The sequence below is a fragment of the Podarcis tiliguerta genome, assembly GCF_965153285.1.
Source record: "Podarcis tiliguerta genome assembly, chromosome: 6".
In the NCBI taxonomy this organism is placed as follows: domain Eukaryota; kingdom Metazoa; phylum Chordata; class Lepidosauria; order Squamata; family Lacertidae; genus Podarcis; species Podarcis tiliguerta.
This window is the reverse complement of record NC_139539.1, coordinates 3,480,704-3,505,806: the sequence shown is the minus strand read 5'-3', so window position 1 is coordinate 3,505,806 and position 25,103 is coordinate 3,480,704. Positions and strand designations below refer to the sequence as shown.

The window sequence follows — 25,103 nt, the reverse complement described above, 5'->3', positions numbered from 1 at the left end:
GCCAATCCTGTGTAATCCCCCTGAAAAACAAATCCAGATGACTGCTCAGTAAACAGGCCATCTGGAAGCTCCTGTACCTTTGAAGCACATAGGATACAGAATTCAAAGAATTAGGGGCTCTGGAGTTTGTTAAGGGCTGCTAGGAACTGTGAGGGGCAAACTACATTTGCTCAAATCTGTCATTCAGCAGCGATCGCCAGCCTGCCTTCTCACTTACAACCACCAGTCCCAGGGGTGGCACTGCCCGTCATATTCCTCCTCCTCCATCTCCGTGTTGCCCTTGTAAGACTCAGCAGGGAGAAGGACCAGAATTAGTTGGACCTGCCTGTCATTGCCTCTGGCGCCACCTGCTGTTGACCTCCTTGCTTTCCATCCTACCAGTCCCAATGGGCTAAATGCTTGACTTGAACATTTCCCCCTTCCCATTTCCTGAATCCCTTCTTTTGTTTACCTTCCAGTCCAGCCGTTCTCAATCTTTGGTCACCAGATGTTGTTAGACTACCAACTCCCATCACCCCTAGCTAGCAGGACCAGTAGTCAGGGATGATGGGATTTGTAGTTCAACAATGGCTGGGGACACAAGGTTGAGAAAAAGCCTGATGAAAAGAGTTCTTCTTTTCCAGCCCTGCCTGGATTTGCCCGGAATTGAGCCTACCAGGTACTGGGAACAAGGCTTTCTTGGTGGTGGCCCCCACACCTTTGGGATTTCCTCATCTGGCTCCATCACTGCTGAGTTGTTGTTCTTGTTGATACTCCCTCTCCCGCAACACTAAAACCCAGCGGGGTCACCCAGTCACTTGTTCATTTATCTATTTATTTTATTGAATTTTTATACTGAATTTTTATTCATCCAAGGATCACAGGGAAGCCTACAACACGAAAACACAAATCATAATGACAAATGAAAGCAGGCATGATGCAGCAGCCTGCCTCTTCTGATAGTCTCAAATAAATAAAACCCTTGGAACAATTATTGATTTGATTGTAATAAACAAAAATCTGCCCTTATTCCCTTATGAGGGACACAAGAGTCCTTTGTAGGTTTTCCATCGGTAGGAGAAAATAACAGAGGCCAACCAGAGAATATTGAGAAGCAAAGCAGCTAGTAAGCCTGATCTTTATTGAAACTGTTGCAACAGGGTGCTCCCCTCACACGCAGGAAAGGAGGAGGACCCCGAACAAAGGTGTGTCTGCCCTTATATAGAAATTTTAAATTCCCTGTCCTGGAGCTCAAGTCCACCCCTCCATACATCATACATACATCACAGAAGGGGTGTAACTGAAGTCCACCCTCCACAAACATCATACCTACATCACAGAAAGGGTGTTCTACAGCAGAAATCTGAGTGCGTTGTTTATCTCCTGTCTGGCAGTTTACCTGTTAATGCTCACTTGATTGGATACCCTGGGGAGCCTGGCCAGTCTTTTGTAATGACAAATACTTAGTTCCTGAGCCAGGTCACAGGCTCACCCTATTCATACACAGACATACCCTTCAGACAGGATTTGTGAAGGAAAAGACAATGGGGAGGCTTTTCCATTTTCCTTTGACCTTGCAGAGAAATCATTTGGTCGGTTTGGTAGTCAAAATGGTTTCAGGGCTGTTTTCCTGTGGGGTTTCAGACATGTGGTTTATATATGCAGTTATGAACATTTACCTTTTATAGAAGACCTTAATTTTTTGATTTCACGATGCAGTTAAAAAATGGTGACGACGCCTCGTCCCAAGGCAGCAGCAGGGGGAGCGCAACTCTTGGAAATGGAGCCTGGGAAAAAACTCTCCAGCTCTCCCCCTCCTTCTCCAAATGCTGCAAGGACTCTTAGCTTGGAGTGTGCAGCCGTGTTTGTGTACAGAAAGGGGTGGGGGGGGTGACTGGCCGGCCTCTGGCCTCTGTCCAAGTCCTGCTTTCTTCTCTCCTTGCTCCTCCTAACTGGCCGCCCTTGCAAATTCTCTATACTGGGGGGGGGGGTGTCTGCAGATGAGGAGCCCCCCCTGTTGTCCTCCTCCTCTCCTGGAGCCAGGGGGCTGCAGAGGGGAAGGGGCCGGCCAGCCAGCCAGGCAGTGGCCTGGTACATCCCTCCATCTGCCTGCCTGCCTGCCTGCACCGGGGTCTGTTCTATAATAAGAGTCTTTGGCAGCTGTTTTGTGCCTTGGCTGCTTGCCAGCCTCCCGGCAGTTGCACTTGGAGAAGGCTGTTGCCTCCATTTCCCACCTCGTCCGCTCCAGCTCCTTGCTTGTCCCACGGTGAGTACCCTCCCTCTCGCCCTCCTCCAAGCTCTACCAGGGGCACAACAGCCTGGCTAGGCTAGGTAGGTGCTGGCACCTCTGAACCACCAGGCTGGGAGAACTCTCCTTCCTGCTCGGCTCCCCGGCACATAACGGGAAAGTCCGCTTGCCATCCGACTCTGAAGAGGCAGATTTGCCCCCTCAATGCCTCCTCTGCCCCAGATTTCTGCCCGCTGGGCCCAAGGTTTGGGCACAGCGCTCCCGCGACGCATTTTCCCTTCTGCGTCTCTTGTTTCCTTTCTCCTTCAAAACTTTCTTTGTTCTCCTCCAGGCCGTGAATGGAGGAGGCCAGAATTTCTCCGGGAACAAAGTGACTTTGTAAGAGTTTGGCGTTACAAGGCAAAGCTTGGCTTCCATTCTCCTCCTCCGGCAGTGCCAGGGCAACTCCCCTTCTTGTGCCCCCCACGAGTTTCCGCTTGGATCCTCAAAATGTCAAACAGATGGATCCTATCCCTGCTTTAAAAACTGCCTGGAATCCTCCAGGGCAGAAGAAAGCCTCCTCAATAGTGCCCAGCAAGAGATTTGGGGTATCTGTTGCCCAGTGCCAGGGCCACCCTGAACCCTCTCTCTGCCTCGAGTGCCTTTCTCCGTGTCTAGAGGTCAGACAGGACGGGTCCTCCTCAGCGGCCACCTTCTCTGGTGGCTGCCGGCCAGGACCAGGGGCTGCTGGGACGCTGGAGGGCCGGGGTGTGTGTGCCAGGCCACTTTCACTCCTGCTGCCGAGCTACTGCAGGTGTGGCCAGAGAAAGGCGGCTTCGGGTGTTTAGGATAGCCAGATCTCTAGGCCTCTGGCACTGAGGAAGCTGCCATCGGGTGGACCATTTATTCTGCCACCCTCTCTCCCTCCACCCACTGTCAGTCTGGTTTCAGAGACAGGGCTTGTATCTCAGGCAGCTGACAACCTCCAGGCGGCGACAGAAGCTGGGTGGAAAGAGGGCTGTGATGTGACTTGCAGGATTAGAGATTCTTGACCTATCCAGGGCTTTGCACACACAGTGCATTTAAAGCATGTGACTTCCCCCCAAGGATCCTGGGAACTTTAGTTTGTAAAAGAGGCTGGGAATTGGAGCTCTGCAAGGGGTGGCTCTGTGGGTTAAACCACAGAGCCCAGGGCTTGCCAATCAGAAGGTCGGCGGTTCAAATCCCCGAGACGGGGCGAGCTCCTGTTACTCTGTTCCAGCTCCTGCCAACCTAGCAGTTCGAAAGCACGTCAAAGTGCAAGTAGATAAATAGGTACTGCTCCGGCGGGAAGGTAAACGGCATTTCCGTGCACTGCTTTAGTTCGCCAGAAGCGGCTTAGTCATGCTGGCCACATGACCCGGAAGGTGGACGCCGGCTCCCTCGGCCAGGAAAGCGAGATGAGCACCGCAACCCCAAAGTCGTCCACGACTGGACCTAACAGTCAGGGGTCCCTTTACCTTTAAGGAATGAACTATAGTTACAAGGATTTTTAGGAGGTCCAGAGGTTGGGCAACACAGGAACGGAGCCTTTTCAGTAGTGGCTCCCCGCTTGTGGAATGCTCTCTCCAGAAAGGTTCACCTGCCACCATCATTACATATCTTTAGGCACCAGGCAAAAGGAACCCTTTTTGTCTTTGGATTGGCTTGGGATGTTATAATGGTGTCAGGGCCATGTTATAATGGTGTCAGGGCCGGGGGTGCAAGGGGTGCAGGGCACCTGGGTGCTGAATTCTGGGGGACGCCTGGCGCCTGCTGCTGAAGCCTCCCAAGCTCTTAACTATCTACATGTTATGAAATAATAAATAATTTTGATCAAGCTAGAAAAACAAAATACATATATACCTAGGTATTACAGAAATGTATACCTACTGTTTCACTAAAGGACTTTTGATTTTGTGAGCTCATTTACCAAAGATGTGCCGCACCGGTGCTTGTCATTCACAACGGCGGCACTTGTCATTCTCAACGGTGCCATGCATGCAAAATTAACTAAATTTGGGGACGCTGGGCGGATCTTTGCGCCCCGGCGGCGCATATGCTAAAGACGGCCCTGAATGTTGTTCATAAAAACAGAAACGATTTTGCCGTTTAGATTTTGTAAGGCTGGTTTTAATGTACGCATGAGAAATTGTAAGTCGCTTGGAGCTGCCGTGGCAAAAAAAGCGATGAAGAAATTTAATAAATATTAATAACAATTTATTGTGATGATGATGATGATGATGGAATGGCAATGTGCTTTGAAGGCTTAGTGTGCACATAGCCCTGGATAGGTTAAGGTCCCCTGATCGGATGAGGCTCGTAAATATTAGAAAATTCATGGAGGAGGAGAGGGCTATCGAAGGCTCCTAGCCCTGACAGCTGTGCTCTGCTCCACAGCTGGAGGCAGAAATTCTTCTGAATTCCAGTTGCTGGAAACTGCATATAAGTGCTGGAGATGCAAAGAGGTTGAGGGAACGCTCTTTCATATGGGGTGGATTTGTAAAAGGGTAAGAGTACAGTCATACCTCGGGTTACAGATGCTTCAGGTTGCGTTTTTTCTGGTTACGGACCCGCCAAAACCTGGAAGTACCAGAACAGGTTACTTCCAGGTTTCATGCATGCGCAGAAGCGCTAAATCGTGCTTTGCGCATGCGCAGAAGTGCCAAATCGCAACCCACATGTGTGCAGATGCCCCGCTGCAGGTTGTGAACGCTGTGGGTTGTGAATGTGCATCCCACACGGATCACGTTCGCAACCAGAGCGTCCACTGTATTGGGAAATGATCCATAATGAATTGGGGGGAAAAAATTTTTTAAGTACTTTCCAAAAAAACCCCAGAGTCCTTTCTGTTGGGGATAATTCAGACAGAATTCCCAGGTGTCAAAAAAGGTTATTATGTATGCCACTCATATGGGTGGGGTATAAATAATAAATATTATTATAAATATAATCATTATCATCATCATCATCACTACTGCAGCCCGTGGTTTGTTAGCCCCAAAATGGAAAACGAGTGAGGTCCCAGCCAAAGAAGAATGGCAAGTTAAGCTGACAGAATATGCGCAGCTTGCAGACTTAACATGTAGAATAAGAGAACAAGAAGAACATACCGTACGCTTAGAGAAGATTGGAAAATATTTATTGAATATATGGGAAATAACTGTGTACAGATGAAAACCGGCAGCATTAAGATAAATAAGTTATGATGGATGCAATCTTCTTCTTTGGCGATCACTCGTAGCCGAGTAAGATTGTCTTCCATAAACACAGTTTGAACAGTGAGTCTGTAAGTGACTGTGGAGGCCAATTCTGGATCCACACATCCTTCCACAGTGGGGACATTGGTTCCCAGGAGGGAGTTGATCACGGTGAGGGTTTGCCAAGCGTGCCTTCCTCTTAGCACGTTTCTCCCTTGCATCCTGAGTTCGAGTGTCTTCAAAGCCCATGACACCTTTGGTAAAGGCTGTTCTCCAACTGGAGCGCTCGCAGGCCAGTGTTTCCCAGTTGTTGGTGTTTATACTACATTTTTAAAGATTTGCCTTGAGTGAGTCTTTAAACCTCTTTTGTTGACCACCAGCATTACGCTTTCCAATTTTAAGTTCGGAATAGGGTACAGTGGTACCTCGCAAGACGAATGCTTCGCAAGACGAAAAACTCGCAAGACGAAAGAGTTCTTTGTTTTTTGAGTTGCTTCGCAAGACGAATTTCCCTATGGGCTTGCTTTGCAAGACGAAAATGTCTTGCGCCTTTTTCTTAAAGCCGTCAATGCATTCCTATGGGAAACCGTCAATGCATTTCCTATGGGAAACCGTGCTTCGCAAGACGAAAAATTCACAAGACGAAAAAACTCGCAGAACGAATTGATTTCGTCTTGCGAGGCACCACTGTAGTTGCTTTGGAAAGTGATGGTCCAGGAAGTGGGGATGGACGCAATAACGGAATATTGAATGGTATAGTTTCTGTAAAATATGCAGGGACTTTTGATATGTAAAATGAACCATGGAAAGAGAGGAAGGGAAGTCATTGATATCTTAAGGATGTAAAGATGAGTACTTTAAATTGTGAAACAGAAAATATAATAAATTATATACAAAAAAAAGAGAAAGAAACTGCAACAAGGGAGAAATGTTTTTGTGCCTGGGTTCTGCTTGCAGGTTTCCCATAACAGACCCCTGTGATAACAAGATACTAGCCAAGATGGGCTATTAGGCTAATCCACCAGAGCCTCTTTCTTATGTCTTTCTATTCACAACAACCCCCTTTCTACTTGGCTACTAGGAAAACAGCTGCTTCTGCCATGTGGCAGATCTTGGAGGGTGTCAGAAGGGTGTCCCTCTGTCCAGGGCATGATGCGCACCCCGCACGAGTGCTCCGCTTGGCCGATTTCCCACACATGTCCCTGGGCCCCCGGGTCCTGTGTCACAAAGCGCTGGACTTTGGAGCGTAAAAAGTGCAATTCCCGGAAAGTCCACCTTGCATTCCGAGCCCAGCCGCAGCCAGAAAGCTCACAAGCGGAGCAAAAGGCTTCTTCTCTCTTGCCATTTATTCCCAGCATCTGGTCACCAGGGGTACAGACCCCCTGAATATGGAGGTTCGGCTTTGCTATCATGTCCTTGCTTTGAAAGGTCTTGGAGTGTGAACCGGATCCAGACGACACGGTTACCAGTCCTTTCCATATATTTCTTTTTTTTTTTTCCTCTTCCCCCCACTAAATTAGCATGTTTATTTGTCAGTTGGTAAGAAGTCTGTTACTTACGGGAGCAGCCAAACAAAATCAGAGCATGAATGATTCCTATGCAAAATCCCTGTGAGCCTCTGCAGTCAGTGACCATTACACGTCTTAACCAAACATACAGAATATTGCCATATGAAAAAGTTACTACCTGAACTATATGCATTAAATATTGGGAGGAAAAAAGGTTTACATTTTTATTATAATTCACTTTAACAATCTAAGATGTTTGCAGCCATCAGCAGTTCCAGTGCAATATCAGGTGCAATTGGAAATTCAGGGATCTCTGTAGGGGTGTTAGTGTAGCGAACCTTACAGGTGAAATACATGCATACTTTGGATAGGACGTGGGGAGGAATCTCTTTGAAATTCACTTCATTTGTTTAATTTTCTGCAAATTGTCCTGAACCATTCAACATAGCTTTTATTGTTCCCGATGTGAGTGCAGGCTCTCTTTTAACTATGAACTCTTGGCCATCCGATGATATCAATTTCACATACCGTATTTTTTGCTCTATAAGACTCACTTTTTCCCTCCTAAAAAGTAAGGGGAAATGTGTGTGCGTCTTATGGAGTGAATGCAGGCTGCGCAGCTATCCCAGAAGCCAGAACAGCAAGAGGGATTGCTGCTTTCACTGCGCAGCTGTCCCTCTTGCTGTTCTGGCTTCTGAGATTCAGAATATTTTTTTTTCTTGTTTTCCTTCTCCAAAAACTAGGTGCGTCTTGTGGTCTGGTGCGTCTTATAGAGCAAAAAATACGGTACATAACATCAGGGCCTTCACAGCCCCCATATATCTTCTCTTCTCCATCCATCCCTTCTTATCAGGGTTCTTTGCCCCCGGAGCCTTTGCAATAATATCTCTGCCCTGCCAGCGCCTGAAAGATATTCGCCGAGTAGCTTCTCAGGCCCCTCACGGTTCCAGCCGGGACAACCGCCCCCCCCCCTGCCCAAAACCCTCCAGATATTTCTTCAGAACATAGATTTAATGTGCACGGGGGTGCGTGTGTGTGTGTGCGTGTGTGTGTGTCTCAGCCTAAACTACCTCACAGGGTTGTCGTGAAGATAAAACGGGAAAGGGAGCACCACATGCACCATCTTGAGCTCCTTGGAGGAAAAGGTGGGATAAGAATGTAAAAGAATCATAGAATTATAGAATCGTAAAGTTGAAAGGGACCCCCCAGGGTCATCTAGTCCAACCCCCTGCAATGCAGGAATCTCAGCTGGATGGCTTGCTAGGGGGTGGACTAGATGACCCTTGGTGTTCCCTTCCAACCCTAAAATCGTGTGATTCTGTGATTGTTGCTCTGGTCACTGACTTATGTACACCACCTTGAGCGAGAACAGGGTGGGATAAAAATTTTGATAAATCAATAAGTAATAAACTCCTTGGTGAAGACTTGACGTTTTCATCCCCCCAAAAGTTTTTGATTTGAGTTCCTACTGAAATGAGGCTGCATTTTAATGTTGTATTTTAATCTTATTTTTAAGTTGTATTTCAATCAATTGTTTTTGTATCTGGTGTCAGCCGCCCGGTCATGGCTGGGGAGGGCGAGGTATAAATAAATAAATAAATATTAGTAGTAGTAGTAGTAGTAGCAGTATTAAAAATTATTTATGCTTTTCATTTTACAGCAAACACAAAACATACATTTGAATCCTTCCACATCATATTTCAACTCCCCTCCCCCCTTTTCTTCGGTTTCTTACACTGTTTTTTGCTGTAATAAAATCCCTTGGCCCTGCAGATGCTGTCGCTGCCGTCCTTGCGGGTGGGCCTCCTGACCGGAAGAAGGGTCCTGGCTGCTGCTGGTGTCCGAGCAGCCCATGGGCATGGCGGGCATGGTAAGTGATGCTCCTGCTGTCATCTCTTGCTCCCGTTGTCCTTTGGGGCGAGTGGTCCCCTTCTAACTGGGGCGGGGGGGGGGCTGGCTTGCGTTCTCTAGGGGCATCCTAACAGCTCTCAGCACCCAGAACAAACTTCAGTTCCCACAATTCCCTGGAGGAAGCCAGGACTGTTGAAAGTGGCGTCGTGTTGCTTTAGATGTACGGGGAAGATGTGGCCTGCTTTTTAAGGTGCAGGTAGGGATGCGGGTGGCACTGTGGGTTAAGCTACAGAGACTAGGACTTGCCAATCAGAAGGTCGGCGGTTCGAATCACCGCGACAGGGTGAACTCCTGTTGTTTGGTCCCTGCTCCTGCCCACTAGCAGTTCGAAAGCACGTCAAAGTGCAAGTAGATAAATAGGTACCACTCCGGCGGGAAGGTAAACGGCGTTTCCTTGCACTGCTTTGGTTCGCCAGAAGCGGCTTAGTCATGCTGGCCACATGACCCGGAAGCTGTACGCCGGCTCCCTCTGCCAATAGAGTGAGAAGAGCGCTGCAACCCCAGAGTCGTCCACGACTGGACCTAATGGTCAGGGGTCCCATTACCTTTACCTTAAGTGTGTTGCCCATCCCTGGGTGTTATTAGTAGGGATGTGGGTGGCGCTGTGCTCTAAACCACTGAGCCTCTTGGGCTTGCCGATCTGAAGGTTGGTGGTTTGAATACCCCGCGATAGAGCGAGCTCCCATTGCTCTGTCTAGAATGCGGATCCTACCCAGAGCCGACCCAGGACATTTTGGCGGCTGAGGCAAACCACAAAACAACGTCCCTTTCGATCCCCATAGGAGACAGCTGCACATTCCTGCGTTGCACAGGGTTGGATGAGGGGGCTAGATCCCCAGGGACCTGTCCAAATCTCACGATTGCTCTGCCCCATCATTCTGCCCGGACACTGAGGTCCAGCGCCAAGGGTCTTCTGGCAGTTTCCTCTCTGCGAGAAGCCAAGTTACAGGGAACCAGGCAGAGGGCCTTCTTGGTAGTGGCACCCGCCCTGTGGAATGCCCTTCCATCAGATGTCAAAGAGAAAAACAACTACCAGACTTTTAGAAGACATCCGAAGGCAGACTTGTTTAGGGAAGCTTTTTTTAAAAAAAAAAAAAATATTTATTACTTTTTGAACAATTTAAACACTACAAAACGAAACAAAAACAAAAAAGAGCAATACAACACAAAAACACTACATAACACTAACACATTAAACTAACAAAACCAAACAAAAACAATTTAAAACACTCAGTTTCAATATCTTATCTTTCATTCACTTATTTCACCGACCTCCTCACACCTCCCTTTTTGTATTCCACTTGTATCAATTATTTCAGCAATTCCTTTCCATCTTCCTCTGTTTTCTGTCCTATAATTGTCTTAACACGTTCTAACCTTATTTTACCTATAATATTCTATTAATCTATTTATACTTAAATCCTTATAACATTTCTACTAAAGCCATATAACTTCATTCCACCATTCTTTTAACATTCATTAATTTTGCAGTATTTCTGTAAACAATCTTTAAACTTTTTCCAGTCTTCTTCCACGACTCTTCTCCCTGGTCTCGGATTCTGCCAGTCATTTCTGCCAGTTCCATGTAGTCCATCAACTTCATCTGCCCTGTTTAGGGAAGCTTTTAATGTTTAATAAGTTATTGTATTTTAATATTCTGTTGGAAGCCACCCAGAGTGACTGGGGAAACCCAGCCGGATGGATGGGGTATAAATAATAAATTATTATTATTATTACGATTCTATTATTCTAAGTTATGAACCTACTCAGATCCTGAGATCATCATCTGAGGCCCTTCTTCGTGTGCCGCCTCCTTGAGAGGTCCAGAGGGTGGCAACATGACAACGGGCCTTTTCGTTGGAGGTTTCTAAGCAGAGATTGGATGGTCATCTTCCATGGATGCTTCAGCTGAGATCCCTGCATTGCAGCGGGGTTGGACTAGATGACCCCTAGAGGTCTCTTGCAACTCTACAATTCTATGAAGACTGCATTAAGCGTCCCAGTGTGACCCAGTTACAAAACCTTTGCAGCTTGTTGAACCCAGAAAAGGAGGCGGAAAAGAGGGAGCCGGCCTCAAGAGACCTTCTTACAGCTTGCAGTTGAGAGCTAATCGCCGTAATGGCGAAAACAGTAACATTGCATTGACACAGTATAATTAAGGAAGCAAACTACACTGGTAATAATATATTTGGAAGAGCTGCAAAGACAACAGATAAAACATTGAAAATGCCGCAGCAACCCCACCATCACCCCCCCCCAAAAAAACCTCCCCCCAAGCAGCACATATAACTCACCAGCATTTTGCAAACAAAATTAGGCATGTGCTGTTGACACCCCAGTTTCCATAAAAAGGATCTCTGCTGAGCCCCCCCCCCCCAAAAAATCATTACATATTGCAGAAAGCTGAACGTGTAGCTACTGGCTCTCGTTATATTTATTTACTCACCAGTAGTAAATGCTGATTTCAAAGCCGAGGCGGTATGTTTATTGAGTTAAAAATACACTAGAATACTAGTCATCCGACAATGGCTTATCAGCAGTTTGAATTGCAAGGTTCTGCAGGAATAATCAGATGCACAAATAGAGGCTGGGGGACGTCTGGTTTAGCGGTACAGGTGAAAAGGATCCAGAGATCTTAGTAGACCAAAAGCTTAACATGAGTCTACAGCGTGATGCAACAGCAAATAAAGTGAATGATATTCTAGGCTGCATCTACAGAAGTCTAGTGTCCAGATCAAGGGAAGTCATTTTGTTGTTTCGTCGTTTAGTCGTGTCCGACTCTTTGTGACCCCCTGGACCAGAGCACGCCAGGCACTCCTGTCTTCCACTGCCTCCTGCAGTTTGGTCAAACTCATGTTAGTAGCTTTGAGAACACTGTCCAACCATCTCATCCTCTGTCTTCCCCTTCTCCTAGTGCCCACCATCTTTCCCAGCATCAGGGTCTTTTCCAGGGAGTCTTCTCTTCTCATGAGGTGGCCAAAGTATTGGAGCCTCAGCTTCACGATCTGTCCTTCCAGTGAGCACTCAGGGCTGATTTCCTTAAGAATGGAGAGGTTTGATCTTCTTGCAGTCCATGGGACTCTCAAGAGTCTCCTCCAGCACCAGAATTCAAAAGCATCAATTCTTCTGCCATCAGCCTTCTTTATGGTCCAGCTCTCACTTCCATACATCACTACTGGGAAAACCACAGCTTTAACTATACGGACCTTTGTTGGCAAGGTGATGTCTCTGCTTTTTAAGATGCTGTCTAGGTTTGTCATTGCTTTCCTCCCAAGAAGCAGGCGTCTTTTAATAGTCCTACTCTATTCTACCTTGGTCAGACCACACTGTCTGGAATACTGGAATACTGTGCCCAGTTCTGGGCATCACAATCTAAGAAGGAGGTTGACAAGCTGGAAGGTGTGCAGAAGAGGACAACCAAGAGGGTTTTAGCAACCAAGCCTTATGAGCAGGAGCAGTTGAGCACAGAGCTATTCCCCTATAGATTGATCTCCACCACAGACAGGCTAAGCGTCACCCATCAGATGGCCTGTGATATGGACAAAATTCTCCTACAGGGAACGCAGAATCCCCTCTGAGCAGTTTAACTCCAGGCTCAAAAGAATGCAAGGCTTAAAAGCAATCCTGTTTTGAGCCTGCTGTCGCCGTAGGGATTGTGTTTTGATGACGTCTACGATGCTGTTTTTACTGCCGTTTATTTCACGGTAATATTCTGCTTGCTTGGGTTTCTACAAGCCTCCCTGAGTTTCATTTTATCAGAGAAAATGGTTACCTTGACGGTGGGTTGTGCTCCTGGGAGGTGATGGAGCAAAACATCTGGAGGGATGGTTTGGCACAAGAGAAAAGGGCAAAACACCTCTCTCTCTCTCTCTCTCTCTCTCTCTCTCTCTCTCTCTCTCACCATGTGGCTCAAAGTTGCATAAAACCCAGTTCAGTCCTCAGACAGAGTCAGCTGCAGAGGGGCTGGTGGTCTCTAGCTTGGCCATGTAGCCTGCTTTACAAGCCTCTAATTTGAAGGGGTGTCAAGAGCAGGGGCGTAGGAAGGGCGTAGGGGGTGGTCTGCCCTGGGTGCCACTCTGGGGCCTGCCTCCCCCCAGCTGTAGAGCAGCCGAGGGCGCATGCAGTCTCTATGGGCGCCGCTTGCATGGCTTCTTGCACAGTGACCATATGGGATTGCCGCGCATCTGCATCTCTACAGGATGCCGCACATGTGCAGTCCATACGGGATGCCGCACATGCGCACATCATAGAGGATGCCGCTCGTGCAACAGCCCGTACAGTCGCTGTGCAAGTGGCAGCTCATACGGAGTGCGCATGTGCGGCATTCCGTACGGAGTGCACACACGCGGCAGCCCATACGGTCACTGTGCATATGCATGCCATACGGGATGCTGCACATGCACAGTCTGTATGGATGTTGTGCGTGCATCACTGGGCGGTTCACCCCGCTCCAGGTGCCGGAGAGGGTTCCTCCGCCACTGGTCAAGAGTTGTTGTTTAGTCATTTAGTCGTGTCCGACTCTTCGTGACCCCCTGGACCAGAGCACGCCAGGCACTCCTGTCTTCCACTGCCTCCTGCAGTTTGGCCAGACTCATGTTTGTAGCTTCGAGAACACTGTCCCACCATCTCGTCCTCTGTCGTCCCCTTCTCCTTGTGCCCTCCATCTTTCCCAACATCAGGGTCTTTTCCAGGGAGTCTTCTCTTCTCATGAGGTGGCCAAAGTCTTGGAGCCTCAGCTTCAGGATCTGTCCTTCCAGTGAGCACTCAGGGCTGATTTCCTTCAGAATGGAGAGGTTTGATCTTCTGGTCAAGTGTACAGGTCCTCTATTTCAGAGGCTCCCACAGACCACTTGAAAGTGGCCGAGGGTCTTGGTTTTTCTGCTCGTTGTAGCAATCATAATGTGCCAGGCTAGATGCAGCAGGCTTTTCAGTCGTAATCTTTATTGCTTATTTTATTTCTTACATATATATTGCACACTGCTGTATTGCAATTTGCGCTCCACAGAATTAAAATTGCAGTACAATAAAAAAATATAAAAAACATAAGAAATGAAGCCGTAAAAACACAATACAAATCAATTGGGTTCTTTGTTTATTTTTCCCCAGAAACTTTATACACCGATCGATTGGTTTTATAAAAAACAACAACCCTCAAAGCAGTTTACAAAAAGATAATGCAAGAAAAAATTACCACCATACTGTAAAGCATACAAAAGTTAAAATACTAAAACAGATTAAAATTGCCTCAGCTTCCTAAATATCTGGCTTGTCTTGTCTAAGCAAGTATGTTGTTTGACGCTCTCTCCTATGTGAAAGCCCTGCCAATACAATTGCGGTTTCAAGATAAAAGACCCCTGAGAAGGGGGACCTGCAGGGCTCTTGCAGGGGTTGCCTAGCCAGAGTTTGCAGCACTTGAACAGCTGACTGGGCAGGTTGATGTGTCAGCTGGTCACAGCCCCCCCTGCTATTAGCCGAGATTCCTGCATTGCAGGGGGTTGGACTAGATGATCCCTGGGCCCCATCATCTCTACAATTTTGTGATTCTATGGTGAGACATATTGTACTATTTAAAGGATAGGCAGTGCACCAATTAAAAGTGAAATGAAAAACATTTTAATTTTTTAGTATTTTTTTAAATGCAGTGGTGCCAATATAATTAGTGTAAAAAATGATAGCGGTAAAGGACCCCTGGACGGTTAAGTCCAGTCAAAGGTGACTATGGAGTTGTGGTACTCATCTCGCTTTCAGGCCGAGGGAGCCGGGATTTGTCCACAGACAGCTTTCCAGGTCATGTGGCCAGCATGACTAAACTGCTTCTGGCGCAATGGGACACCGTGACGGAAACCAGAGTGCATGGAAATGCCATTTACCTTCCCACCAGAGTGGTACCTATTTATCTACTTGCACTGGCATGTTTTCAAACTGCTAGGTTGGCAGGAGCTGGTTCAGAGCAACAGGAGCTCACTCCGTCATGGGGATTCGAACCACCAACCTTCTGATCGGCAAGCCCAAGAGGCTCAGCGGTTTAGACCACAGCATCACCCACATCCCTATAATTAGTGTATGCAATTTTAATGCAAAAATGACAACTTTTTAGCTGGGGGGGGGGGAATGTATAAGTGGCCACCCTCATGGCTGGTGTGGGGATGTGCCCTAGCCATGCTCAGGTTCCTCTCTGCTGTTCCTCTTTCTCCCCAGTTGCGGCCCAAGAAGATCTCTCGGTGCCTATGTATTATGACAAGCGCAGCTACCCGCTCCCAGACGTCCCCTTCTGCAAGGAGCTGGACACTTCGCAGAGGGCCCTCAAGGAGAAAGAGAAAGGATCCTGGATGCAGCTGAGCAACGAGGAGAAAGTGGCCCGTACGTAGCAACAGACTGGCCCGTCCAGGGATGACCTGCTGGGCTGGAGGAACCTGGGCATCCCCACAGGGCCAAGGCGATGTTTTGTGGGCAGCCTCTGTAGGGTCAAGCCATACTAGACAGGCAAGATAGAGGCTGCACCCTAAGTTGCCAGCCTTTTGGGATGTGGGAGTAATTTAACTCCCATTTAAAGCTGAATCACACTTTCTGCCATAAAGGGAGATATGGCCACCCTCAGAAATTCACACTTACCTGAATTTTGCAATGCAACACTTACCTGAATTTTGCAATGCAACACTTACCTGAATTTTGCGATGCAATTCTCCAAAGGTATTGTTCTGCTTTCCTTTGGACCAAGAGGGGGTGGTCTTGTGGTCTGGGCAGCCCAGGACGTTCAGACCCCAGGGAGGTCACTCCAGCGCTGCTTATGCAGCGGTTTGGCTTCACCCTCGGAGGCACACTCCGTTGTCTCTCGAGACAGATGGGTGCCCACTATATTCTCCAGCCATGCCACATGTATAAAAATGCATCCACAAGGGGGAAAGTGAGCGCATTAATGAAAGCTAACATACGAAAATGCATCTTATCTGGTGTAATTGCTCACAAAAATGTGTGAGCAAGCGGAAATTACAAACAAAAATTTGGAGAGCATGTGCTCCAAAGTGCTGAAGAATTTTCATCAGAGTGAAAGGAGAGCTTTTAAGCCAGTGGGAATAAGCTTTCTCACCCTGAGAGGTGACTCAGAGCCAATCAGAGGGAAAGGAGATGTCGGCCACTGAGGATGGGCTCCTGGAGTCACTTTGGAGAAGGTTTGAAGGACAGCAAGGAGTTGTTGTTCTGCCTGCTCCAAAGCTAAGCATTTAGGAAAACTGAAAAGTCAAAGCACTTCATTTTCTAGAGAAAGGAGGGCAAGTTCTGTTATGTATACAGTGGTACCTCGGGTTACATACGCTTCAGGTTACAGACGCTTCAGGTTACAGACTCCGCTAACCCAGAAATATTACCTCAGGTTAAGAACTTTGCTTCAGGATGAGAACAGAAATCGTGCTCTGGGTGCGCGACAGCAGCGGGAAACCACATTAGCTAAAGTGGTGCTTCACTTTAAGAACAGTTTCAGGTTAAAAACGGACCTCCAGAACGAATTAAGTTCTTAACCCAAGGTACCACTGTAAATCTAACTTCAGGGAAAACATACCTTAAGGCACTCCAAAATAAAATATCAGAGCACTCCAAATCATTTGCAGAAAACAGCGGATCTAGCTGGAAGGCATCACTTATTCAATTATTGCACTGCATCTCTTAATTCTTATTACAGTGGCACCTCGGGTTACGAACTTAATTCATTCCAGAGGTCTGTTCTTAACCCAAAACCGTTCTTAACCTGAGGCGCACTTTCACTAATGGGGCCTCCCGCTGCCGCAGGTGCACAATTTCCATTCTCATCCTGGGACAAAGTTTGTAACCTGAGGTACTACTTCCAGGTTAACAGAGTTTGTAACCTGAATTGTTTTGTAACCTGAGGGGTTTGTAACCCAAGGTACCTCCGTATTGTATAATGACAGGATTGTTGCATAATCAGTGGCGTAGCGTGGGTTGGCAGCACCCGGGGCAAGGCAAGTAATTTGCGCCCCCTAACCCGTGGAGCCAGGTAGGGGCAGAGAGCTGCGAGTGCGAGCGCGCCCCCCCAGATGTTGCGCCCGGTGCGGCCGGCCCCCCCTGCACCCCCCACGCTACGCCACTGTGCATAATATTAGAATGGAGCTTGGCCAGGGGTCCCCAAACTAAGGCCCACGGACCAGATAAGACCCGAGGGACTTGTTTATCTGGCCTGCTGCCGCCGTCCGCTCTTACCGGCGCTGCGCTGCGCTGCGCGGCTGCCCACTTCCGGATCGGAGGAGCACAGGAAACAGCTTGTGCGCATGCGCAAGCGTTATTTGCTCATGCGCAAGCATTATTTCCGGTGCACGCCCGGGTTGGAGGAGGCCCCTGCACATGCACACAAGCTATTTCTGGTGCTCCTCCGACCTGGAAGTGCGCCGGAAATAGTGTGTGTGCATGCCTATGTGCTCCCCTGGCCTTTGGCCTGCCGCGCAATTGGCACTGGAGACACCTGCCCGAGGCGCGGTAAGTTTGCTGACCCCTGGGCATGGCTGTGATGTTCACGAAGGGGACCCTGCACTTCTGAATTTTCTGTTCCGCTGCTGCCTGGAGCTGCCATCTTTGGCTGCCCATCACACCTGCATGGGAGACAGGGAACAGCCGGGGCACCCCTGCCAATCAACTGGAGGGGCAGGCAAGTGAAGGCACAGAGAGCCTGAGCAGGGGAGGTGGGTGGCGTGGATCCTGACCCTGCTGTGCTTGCCTTGCAGTGTACCGGCTCAAGTTTCACCAGAGCTATGCAGAGATGAACAGGCCCTCTAGCGAGTGGAAGACGGTTCTTGGAGGAATTTTCTTCTTCATCGGCTTCACGGGATTGATTGTGTGGTGGCAACGGGTCCATGGTATGGAAGTGGGAAGAGGAGGAAGAGGCGGAGGAGGAGGAGGATGGGTGGCTGTGGTGTGGATGAGAATCCCAGTGGTGTTTACATTGCTCCTACCCTTTCCTGGGCATCTGTGAGTCTTCCAAGGCAGGCAGAAATACAACCGGTGCTGCCTCCTCCAACAGCCACATTGCTGGGCCAGATGGTGGCTTCACCTGTGGAATTTTGCTCCTACGCACAACTGCTGAAAGCACAGAGCCTCACCTGTGCTGGGGGAAGTACTTTGAATTCAGGTTTTGTTTCCAAAGCCACCATATGCTAAGGCAAATCATGGGCTCATCTACCCAAGAGGGCTGGAAGCCTCGCTCACAGGGAAGGACCACAGTTTGAGCATCTGCCTTGCAGGCCAAAGGTCCCAGGTTCAACCCCCACCATCTCTGGATAGGGCTGCGAATGCTCCTGCCTGAAATGCTGCAGAGCTGCTGCCAGCCAGAGTTGACAGCACTGAGCTAGGTAGAACAATGGCAGATTCAGTATAAGCTAGCTGGCTGTGTTCCTGTGTAAAAATAGCCTAACTCGGAAGGTGCTGGACTCTTTGTTGTTGTTGTTTAGTCATGTCTGACTCTTCGTGACCGTCTGGACCAGAGCACGCCAGGCACTTCTGTCTTCCACTGCTTCCCGCAGTTTGGTCAAACTCATGCTGGTAGCTTCGAGAACACTGTCCAACCATCTCGTCCTCTGTCCTCCCCTTCTCCTTGTGCCCTCCATCTTTCCCAACATCAGGGTCTTTTCCAGGGAGTCTTCTCTTCTCATGAGGTGGCCAAAGTATTGGAGCCTCAGCTTCAGGATCTGTCCTTCCAGTGAGCACTCAGGGCTGATTTCCTTCAGAATGGATAGGCTGGATCTTCTTGCAGTCCATGGGACTCTCAAGAGTCTCCTTCAGCAGTATAATTCAAAAGCATCAATTCTTCGGCAATCAGCCTTCTTTATGGTCCAGCTCTCACTTCCATACATCACTACTGGGAAATCTATAGCTTTAACTATACGGCCCTTTGTTGGCAAGGTGATGTCTCTGCTTTCTAAGATGCTGTCTAGGTTTGACATTGCTTTTCTCCCAAGAAGCAGGCATCTTTTAATTTTGTGGCTGCTGTCACCATCTGCAGTGATGATGGAGCGCAAGAAAGTAAAATCTCTCACTGCCTCCATTTCTTCCCCTTCTACTTGCCAGGAGGTGACGGGCCCAGTGGCCATGATCTAAAGAGATTCTAAATAGTTTGCATGCCCGCATGTCAGTAATTCCTGTGATTCCAGCATTGCAGGGGGTTAGACTAGATGACACGTGGGGGTCCTTTCCAACTCTACCATCTTTGATTCTGGGATTCTACTCTGCCTGCCCCAGAGGGCTTTCCCCACGGGAGATGCTAAGGATTGAACCATGGACCTCTGGCATGCAATGCATCGACTTTACCACTGAGCTACGCAGCCCCTCCCCAAATTGAAGCCCAAGGTAGACATCTCACTTGGAGCAGCACCTATCCAGATTCCCCTCCCAGGCAAAGATTCCCTGTACAGGACCTCTTTCCTCCTTTGTGTCTGAACCAGACTGGATTTATCTGTCTCGGTAAGTGAGGCATCGGTGGAAATCCAGCCAATTTGGCTGCTTGAATCCTTCCCTCCCTTTCTTCTTTCTCCCATTCTTGATGGATGATTTCTCCAGGCTGTCTCAATGCTTCCCCTTCGTTTAGTCTGGCTCGTGCTCCCACTGCCCGGCTGCAGACGGAGGCTGTGCTAAGATGTAATGGCTTGGGAAAAGAGGTCTTGAGGCAGGCAGACTTCGCTCCTGGTTCACGCTGCCCATGATTCTGTAAATGCCATTTCCCCACTTAGGCCAAATCTACGCATGAAGCAGAATGAGGTCAGAATTAGGTGGGTCAATTAGACTGGGCTGCTTCAGATTGCTAGCGGAGGATAGCAATCAATTTGGAGGGCAACCAAGATGGTCAAAGGCCTGGAAACGATGCCTTATGAGGAACGGCTAAGGGAGCTGGGCATGTTTGGCCTGGAGAAGAGGAGGTTAAGGGGTGATATGATAGCCATGTTCAAATATATAAAAGGATGTCACATAGAGGAGGGAGAAAGGTTGTTTTCTGCTGCTCCAGAGAAGCGGACACGGAGCAATGGATCCAAACTACAAGAAAGAAGATTCCACCTAAACATTAGGAAGAACTTCCTGACAGTAAGAGCTGTTTGACTGTGGAATTTGCTGCCAAGGAGTGTGGTGGAGTCTCCTTCTTTGGAGGTCTTTAAGCAGAGGCTTGACAACCATATGTCAGGAGTGCTCTGATGGTGTTTCCTGCTTGGCAGGGGGTTGGACTCGATGGCCCTTGTGGTCTCTTCCAACTCTATGATTCTATGATAACACATCTGAACGCTCATGGGTGTTGAACCAAGCAGAAATGTAGCACACCAGGGAAAGAAAACCAGTAGAAAACCAGCATATCGGTGGAACCTGTCTTGATGTGCTGGATTTCCAAGTGCAGGCAGATTACTATTATTTTACATTTATAACGGAGCGTTCGAAAACAGGGTTCCAACCTCTGCAGCTTGAAGTGGAGCAGTGCATCTGGCCCAGGCAAGACTCCACGGCTTCATTCTGCTCTATTGCACATTCAGCCTCCACCGACTTAAGTGTGTCAGAGTGGGTGGATGCGTAAATTAAAAAGCCTCAAGCTTTCCTTTCTACGGATAATCCGAGCTGCCCTCTTCTGAACCATTCCCAGCTCTGCACAATCCTTTGAGAGACGGGACAACCAGAGCTCTCCTGCTTGCCTGGAGTTTCCAGAAGCGAACCTACCATAAATGTAGCCTGGATGTGAGGAGTTGGGATTTCTTAAGAACGTAAGAAGGGGGTCTGGTGGATCAGGCCAATTGGCCCATCTAGTCCACCATCCTCTTCTCACAGTGGCCCATCAGACGCTTGTGGAATCTTCTTCCAATGTTCAGCTCCACTACTGACTCCGACAGGCCTGAGCATTTAGAAGATCGCTTTGCCCCCATGTCAGGCACTGTGCTGGTCCCGTGGGTTACCCGAGAGGCGAGGTCCAAGTCCGGTCCGGGGTCAAAGGTGCAACATGGAGGCAGTAGCTGGAGCTGGGTGCAGGGCAGGGAGTCGGGTGAAGTCAGGAACAGGCTTGCAAGCAGGGAGCCAGGGCAGTTCAGGAGCTCAGGCAGGAAAGCAGGACAGGGTTCAGGCAGGAACTAGCAACCAACAATGTTGCTCCCGCAACTTGGGACTGGGGCTGGCCGGCTTTTATCTGCACCGAGGCATAGGGCGGCCCCGAACTTCTGGTGACTAGCCTCTCCGGCCTGGAGGCGAGCACCTCCTGCGGGTTCCCTCCGCCTCTCTGCCCTGAGCCGCTGCAACTCCGGAGGCTGGAGGGTTACCGGACCCAGAGGCAACCTCCGCTTCCTCTGACGGGGCTGAGAGTGGAGCACTTGCAGGCAATGGGTCCTCCATCACCTCAGGAGCCAGAGCAGACTCAACTGGTGCCTGCAGCTGAGGATCCAGCACAGGTGAGGACCCTTCAGGCTCATGCTCCAGCCCCGGCTCAGCTGGTTCTGGGGGCGGGGAATCCTGTGCAGGCTGGGATCCCTCAGGTTCAGCATCCGAGTCCGAATCCCAGGCCATCACAGGCACAAAAGCAAACAACTTGGAAGGTGTCTGCTTCAAGCCTTGCATCCACGGCTGGGAAATGACCTGCCTAAATCAGCCCTGAAAAAGCTTTTTGGTTTCTGCAGCGTTCCTGCTGCTGGAAGATGCTTTCCAGCAGAGGGAGCACATGCTTCTCCTAGCTGCGCACCCCAGCCATTCCCCAGGCCAGGCCTCTCTGCCCACAGCTGATGTTCCTGGACCATTGGGGAGTAAACAACCCACAGCCAGCCATGTCAGCCCTGCGCTCCTGGAAATCAGGGTGGGGAGGAACAAAGGGGCCGCTGTTTTCCTCGCACTGGTCTGATGCCCATGGAGCTGTTTTCCTGGATTTGCAATAACAGCCCATCTGCCAAGTGAGGGGTGTGGAATGGCGGGGGGTGGCAGAAAGGAGCGAAAAAGGCCAGTTCTGTTGCCCTGCCTTTGCAGCAACAGCAGCTCTGGGCTGTTCCCCTTCACGGGGCTCGCCTGGTGCGTAGAAAACCCGCAGGGATGGTGGGGCCCAGTTTATGTGCGCAGCCCAGTGGCAAAGGGCGAGGAAATTAGCGCACCCACTTTCTCACTCTGCGTGCTGTGCTGGAGGTTGCAGAAGAGAACTTCACCCCAGGCAGAATTCAGTTTGTTTGGATGCAGAATTGCATTTTATTTTTTTTAAGTGCACCTAGAAAGCTAAGGGTGGGCCCAGTCACTTGCCACAGATTCTCACAGGGCAGGCAAAAAGAAAAAAGGATGTTGCAGAGCTGGAGAAGGGGAATGGATGGAGCAGTTCCCCTGTAGGAACGTAAGAGGAGCCTATTAGACCAGGCCAGTGGCCCACCTGCTTCAGCATTCTGTTCTCAGTGGCCAACCAGATTCTTGTAGGCACAACAGCATCTCTGCCCTCCTGTGGTTCCCAGGAAGGAACCTGCTTTTTAGTTCAGAGAAAAGGCAGGTGAAAGGGCTCGTGATAGGTAAAGGTAAAGTGACCCCTGACGGCGCTCTTCTCGCTTTACTGGCCGAGGGAGCCGGCGTACAGCTTCCGGGTCATGTGGCCAGCATGACTAAGCCGCTTCTGGAGAACCAGAGCAGCACACGGAAACGCCGTTTCCCTTCCCGCTGGAGCGGTACCTATTTATCTACTTGCACTTTGATGTTCTTTCGAACTGCTAGGTTGGCAGGAGCAGGGACCGAGCAACGGGAGCTCACCCCGTCGTTGCGGGGATTCGAACCTCCAGCCTTCTGATCGGCAAGTCCTAGGCTCTGTGGTTTAACCCACAGCGCCACCCAGAGAAAGGTTTTTTCCTCCTTCTCTCATAACTCTAGAACTCGGGGACATTCCACGGAGCTGAATGCTGGAAGGTGGTCCGATAGCGCCAAGGTCACAGGTTTGATCCTCGTATGCGACAGCGGCATATTCCTGCATTGCAGGGGGTCAGACTAGATGATCCCGGCGTTCCTTCCTATTCTATACTTCTAGGATTCTGATTCTATGCAGGACAGATAAAAGGACTTCACGCAGCACAGTTAAAACTCTGATAGTGACGGCTGCCAAGTTGGTTGGCTTTGAAAGAGGATTAGACAAATTCATGGAGGAGCTACTAACCATGACGGCTATGCACCTCCGTTTTTGGAAGATGCAGGCCTCTTGCTGGGAGTCAGAAGTGAGGAGTCGGCTGTGATATCAGAGTCCTTCCCATAGGCATCTCCTGAGCTGCTTTGCGAAAGATGTTGCTGCACTAGGTGGGCCTTTGACCTGATCCAGATGCAGGGCTCTGTTTGTGTTGAAAGAAATCTTAGCAGACATGCATTTCACTCCATTAGCCAGTTGATTAAACCTGAACACTTGTCCTGCAAAGCACAAATACTAACAGAACTGTAGAGTCGGAAGGGACTCCACGAGCCATCTAGTCCACCCCCTGCAAGAATCCCTGGCAGATGGCCATCTTGTTTAAAAACCTCAGATGAAATGGCTTTGCTTTTTGTTAAGGTGTGGCTGGGTCTTAAGAGGATTTGTCTTAAAACAGGCTAAGATGGCACCCACAAGCTGCAGGTTTTAGAGGTACTTACAGGATACTTACCAATTAAAGCTTCCATCCTACACATCCCTTGAACTCTCTGGGACTGACATCTGAGCAGGGATGTGGTCCAGGTTGCAGCCCAACTAGGAACTTCGCTGTGCTCTATTCTGCGTTCCCAAGGCAGGGTGTGTGTTTGGGCCCCCGTCCACTTTTTGGTCTTACATATGGAGTAACAACCATACACCGGGGTGGGAACCTATAGACCAGCGGTTCTCAACCTGTGGGTCCCCAGATGTTGTTGGACTACAACTCCCATCATCCCTGAGCTCCGGCCTTGCTAGCTAGGGGTGATGGGAGTTGTAGTTCAATAACATCTGGGGACCCACAGGTTGAGAAAGGCTGCTATAGACCCTCCAGATGTTCCTGGACTACACGTCCCATCATCTCTCACTGTTGGCCATGCTGGCTGGGTCTGATGGGAGTTGGAGTCCAGCCATATCTGGAGGGCCACAGCTTCCAGTCACCCCCCCTCAAAGAAAACGAACTACTTATTGTCTTTCTACCCCTTGACCACCCTGGAACAGGATTTGGGAGGCATCAAGGGTCTCCTAACCCAGTGTTTCCCAACCATGGGCCTCCAGCTGTTTTCGAACTACAATTCCCATCATCCCTGACCACTGGTTTGCTAGCTGAGGATTATGGGAGTTGTAGTCCAAAAACAGCTGGAGGCCCAAGGTTGGGAAATGCTGTTCCTAACCAGTGCGGGAGAACCTTCCCTGTGACCTGCTTATGATCTTTCTGTTGCCCTCCTCACTCGGCCTTCCCCCGTTGCCTTGACAGTGTTCCCCCCGAAGCCGCACACCTTGACCGACGAGTGGAAGGCCAAGCAAGTCAAGCGCATGCTGGACATGCGCACCAATCCTGTGGACGGCTTCTCCTCCAAGTGGGACTACGACAAGAACGAGTGGAAGAAGTAGAGCGAGGAGGTCGGGGAGAGGCAGCCGCGGATCCTGCACGTTCAAGGCAGAATTGACCGCCCCGAGGGTGGCAGCTGGGGCGACGCCTCCCACACTGCCCATGCCCCTCCCAGCCCCCTTTGGATCACCTCCCCATGGCCCGAGCCTTCCCAAATCCACCCAATGTGCCTTTGCCTTCCTGGAGCTGCAGGAGGTTGGGCATGTTCACCAGCCGTCTCCGTTCCACTGCAGAGAGACTGGCCCAGCCTCTGCCAACCTGGTGCCCTCTGGCTGTTCTGGACTACAGCCCCCGGCAGCCCTTGCCAGCCCAGCCAAGGTCAGCAGGTCAGCCGAGACTGGATTGGACCCAAGCCTCTTTGCGTGGCCTTTCCAGCGGCTCCTCTTAAGCAGCCTTGCTCTTTCCCTCCATGCAATAAAACACTACGTTGTACATCAGGCTGTGGTTTGCATCTCTCTTGGGTAGCCATAGGTAAGAGGAAAGGGGGAACCCCCTGGGGTTCTGGCAGGATTGTCACTGCCTTTGGTCAATGGATGCAAAGCTGCCTTATCCCGACTCAGTCCTTGCAGCTTCCCGCAACTTTGGATCCAAAAAGAATCCCCCACTCCTTTTAGGAGCTCGAGTCGCTGGAAGCACCAGGGATCACATATCAACAGTCTGCTGGATCAGGCCAATGGCCCATCTAGTCCAGCATCCTGGCCTCACAGTGGCCAACCAGAGGTGTGTGGGAAACCCAAAA

General features: G+C 49.5%; 1 protein-coding gene and 1 pseudogene across 2 annotated transcripts; one reads left to right on the top strand and one right to left on the bottom strand.

Annotated features, from left to right (window-relative positions):
* Positions 1–1,898: 1,898 nt before the first annotated feature.
* Positions 1,899–24,801, top strand: COX4I2 (cytochrome c oxidase subunit 4I2). The gene is made up of 5 exons (XM_083447722.1): positions 1,899–2,245; positions 8,706–8,802; positions 15,042–15,203; positions 17,573–17,704; positions 24,230–24,801. Exons 2-5 carry the CDS (start codon positions 8,706–8,708, stop codon positions 24,364–24,366), a joined length of 528 nt encoding a protein of 175 aa, XP_083303848.1. The 5' UTR covers positions 1,899–2,245; the 3' UTR covers positions 24,367–24,801.
* On the bottom strand, positions 7,127–8,115 carry LOC310681027 (elongin-C-like; annotated as a pseudogene). The gene is made up of 2 exons: positions 7,718–8,115; positions 7,127–7,473 (listed from the first exon to the last, which is right to left on the bottom strand). The product of its transcript is annotated as an elongin-C-like (transcript).
* Positions 24,802–25,103: the final 302 nt, after the last annotated feature.

What these genes read in the sequence shown, in the direction of transcription:
- COX4I2 (XM_083447722.1), top strand. Translation starts at nt 8,706, where the DNA reads ATGCTGTCGCTGCCGTCCTTGCGGGTGGGCCTCCTGACCGGAAGAAGG. An exon ending in CAACGAGGAGAAAGTGGCCC is followed by an intron (nt 15,204 to 17,572) that starts GTACGTAGCAAC and finishes CTTGCCTTGCAG; the next exon opens with TGTACCGGCTCAAGTTTCAC. An exon ending in GTGGTGGCAACGGGTCCATG is followed by an intron (nt 17,705 to 24,229) that starts GTATGGAAGTGG and finishes TTGCCTTGACAG; the next exon opens with TGTTCCCCCCGAAGCCGCAC.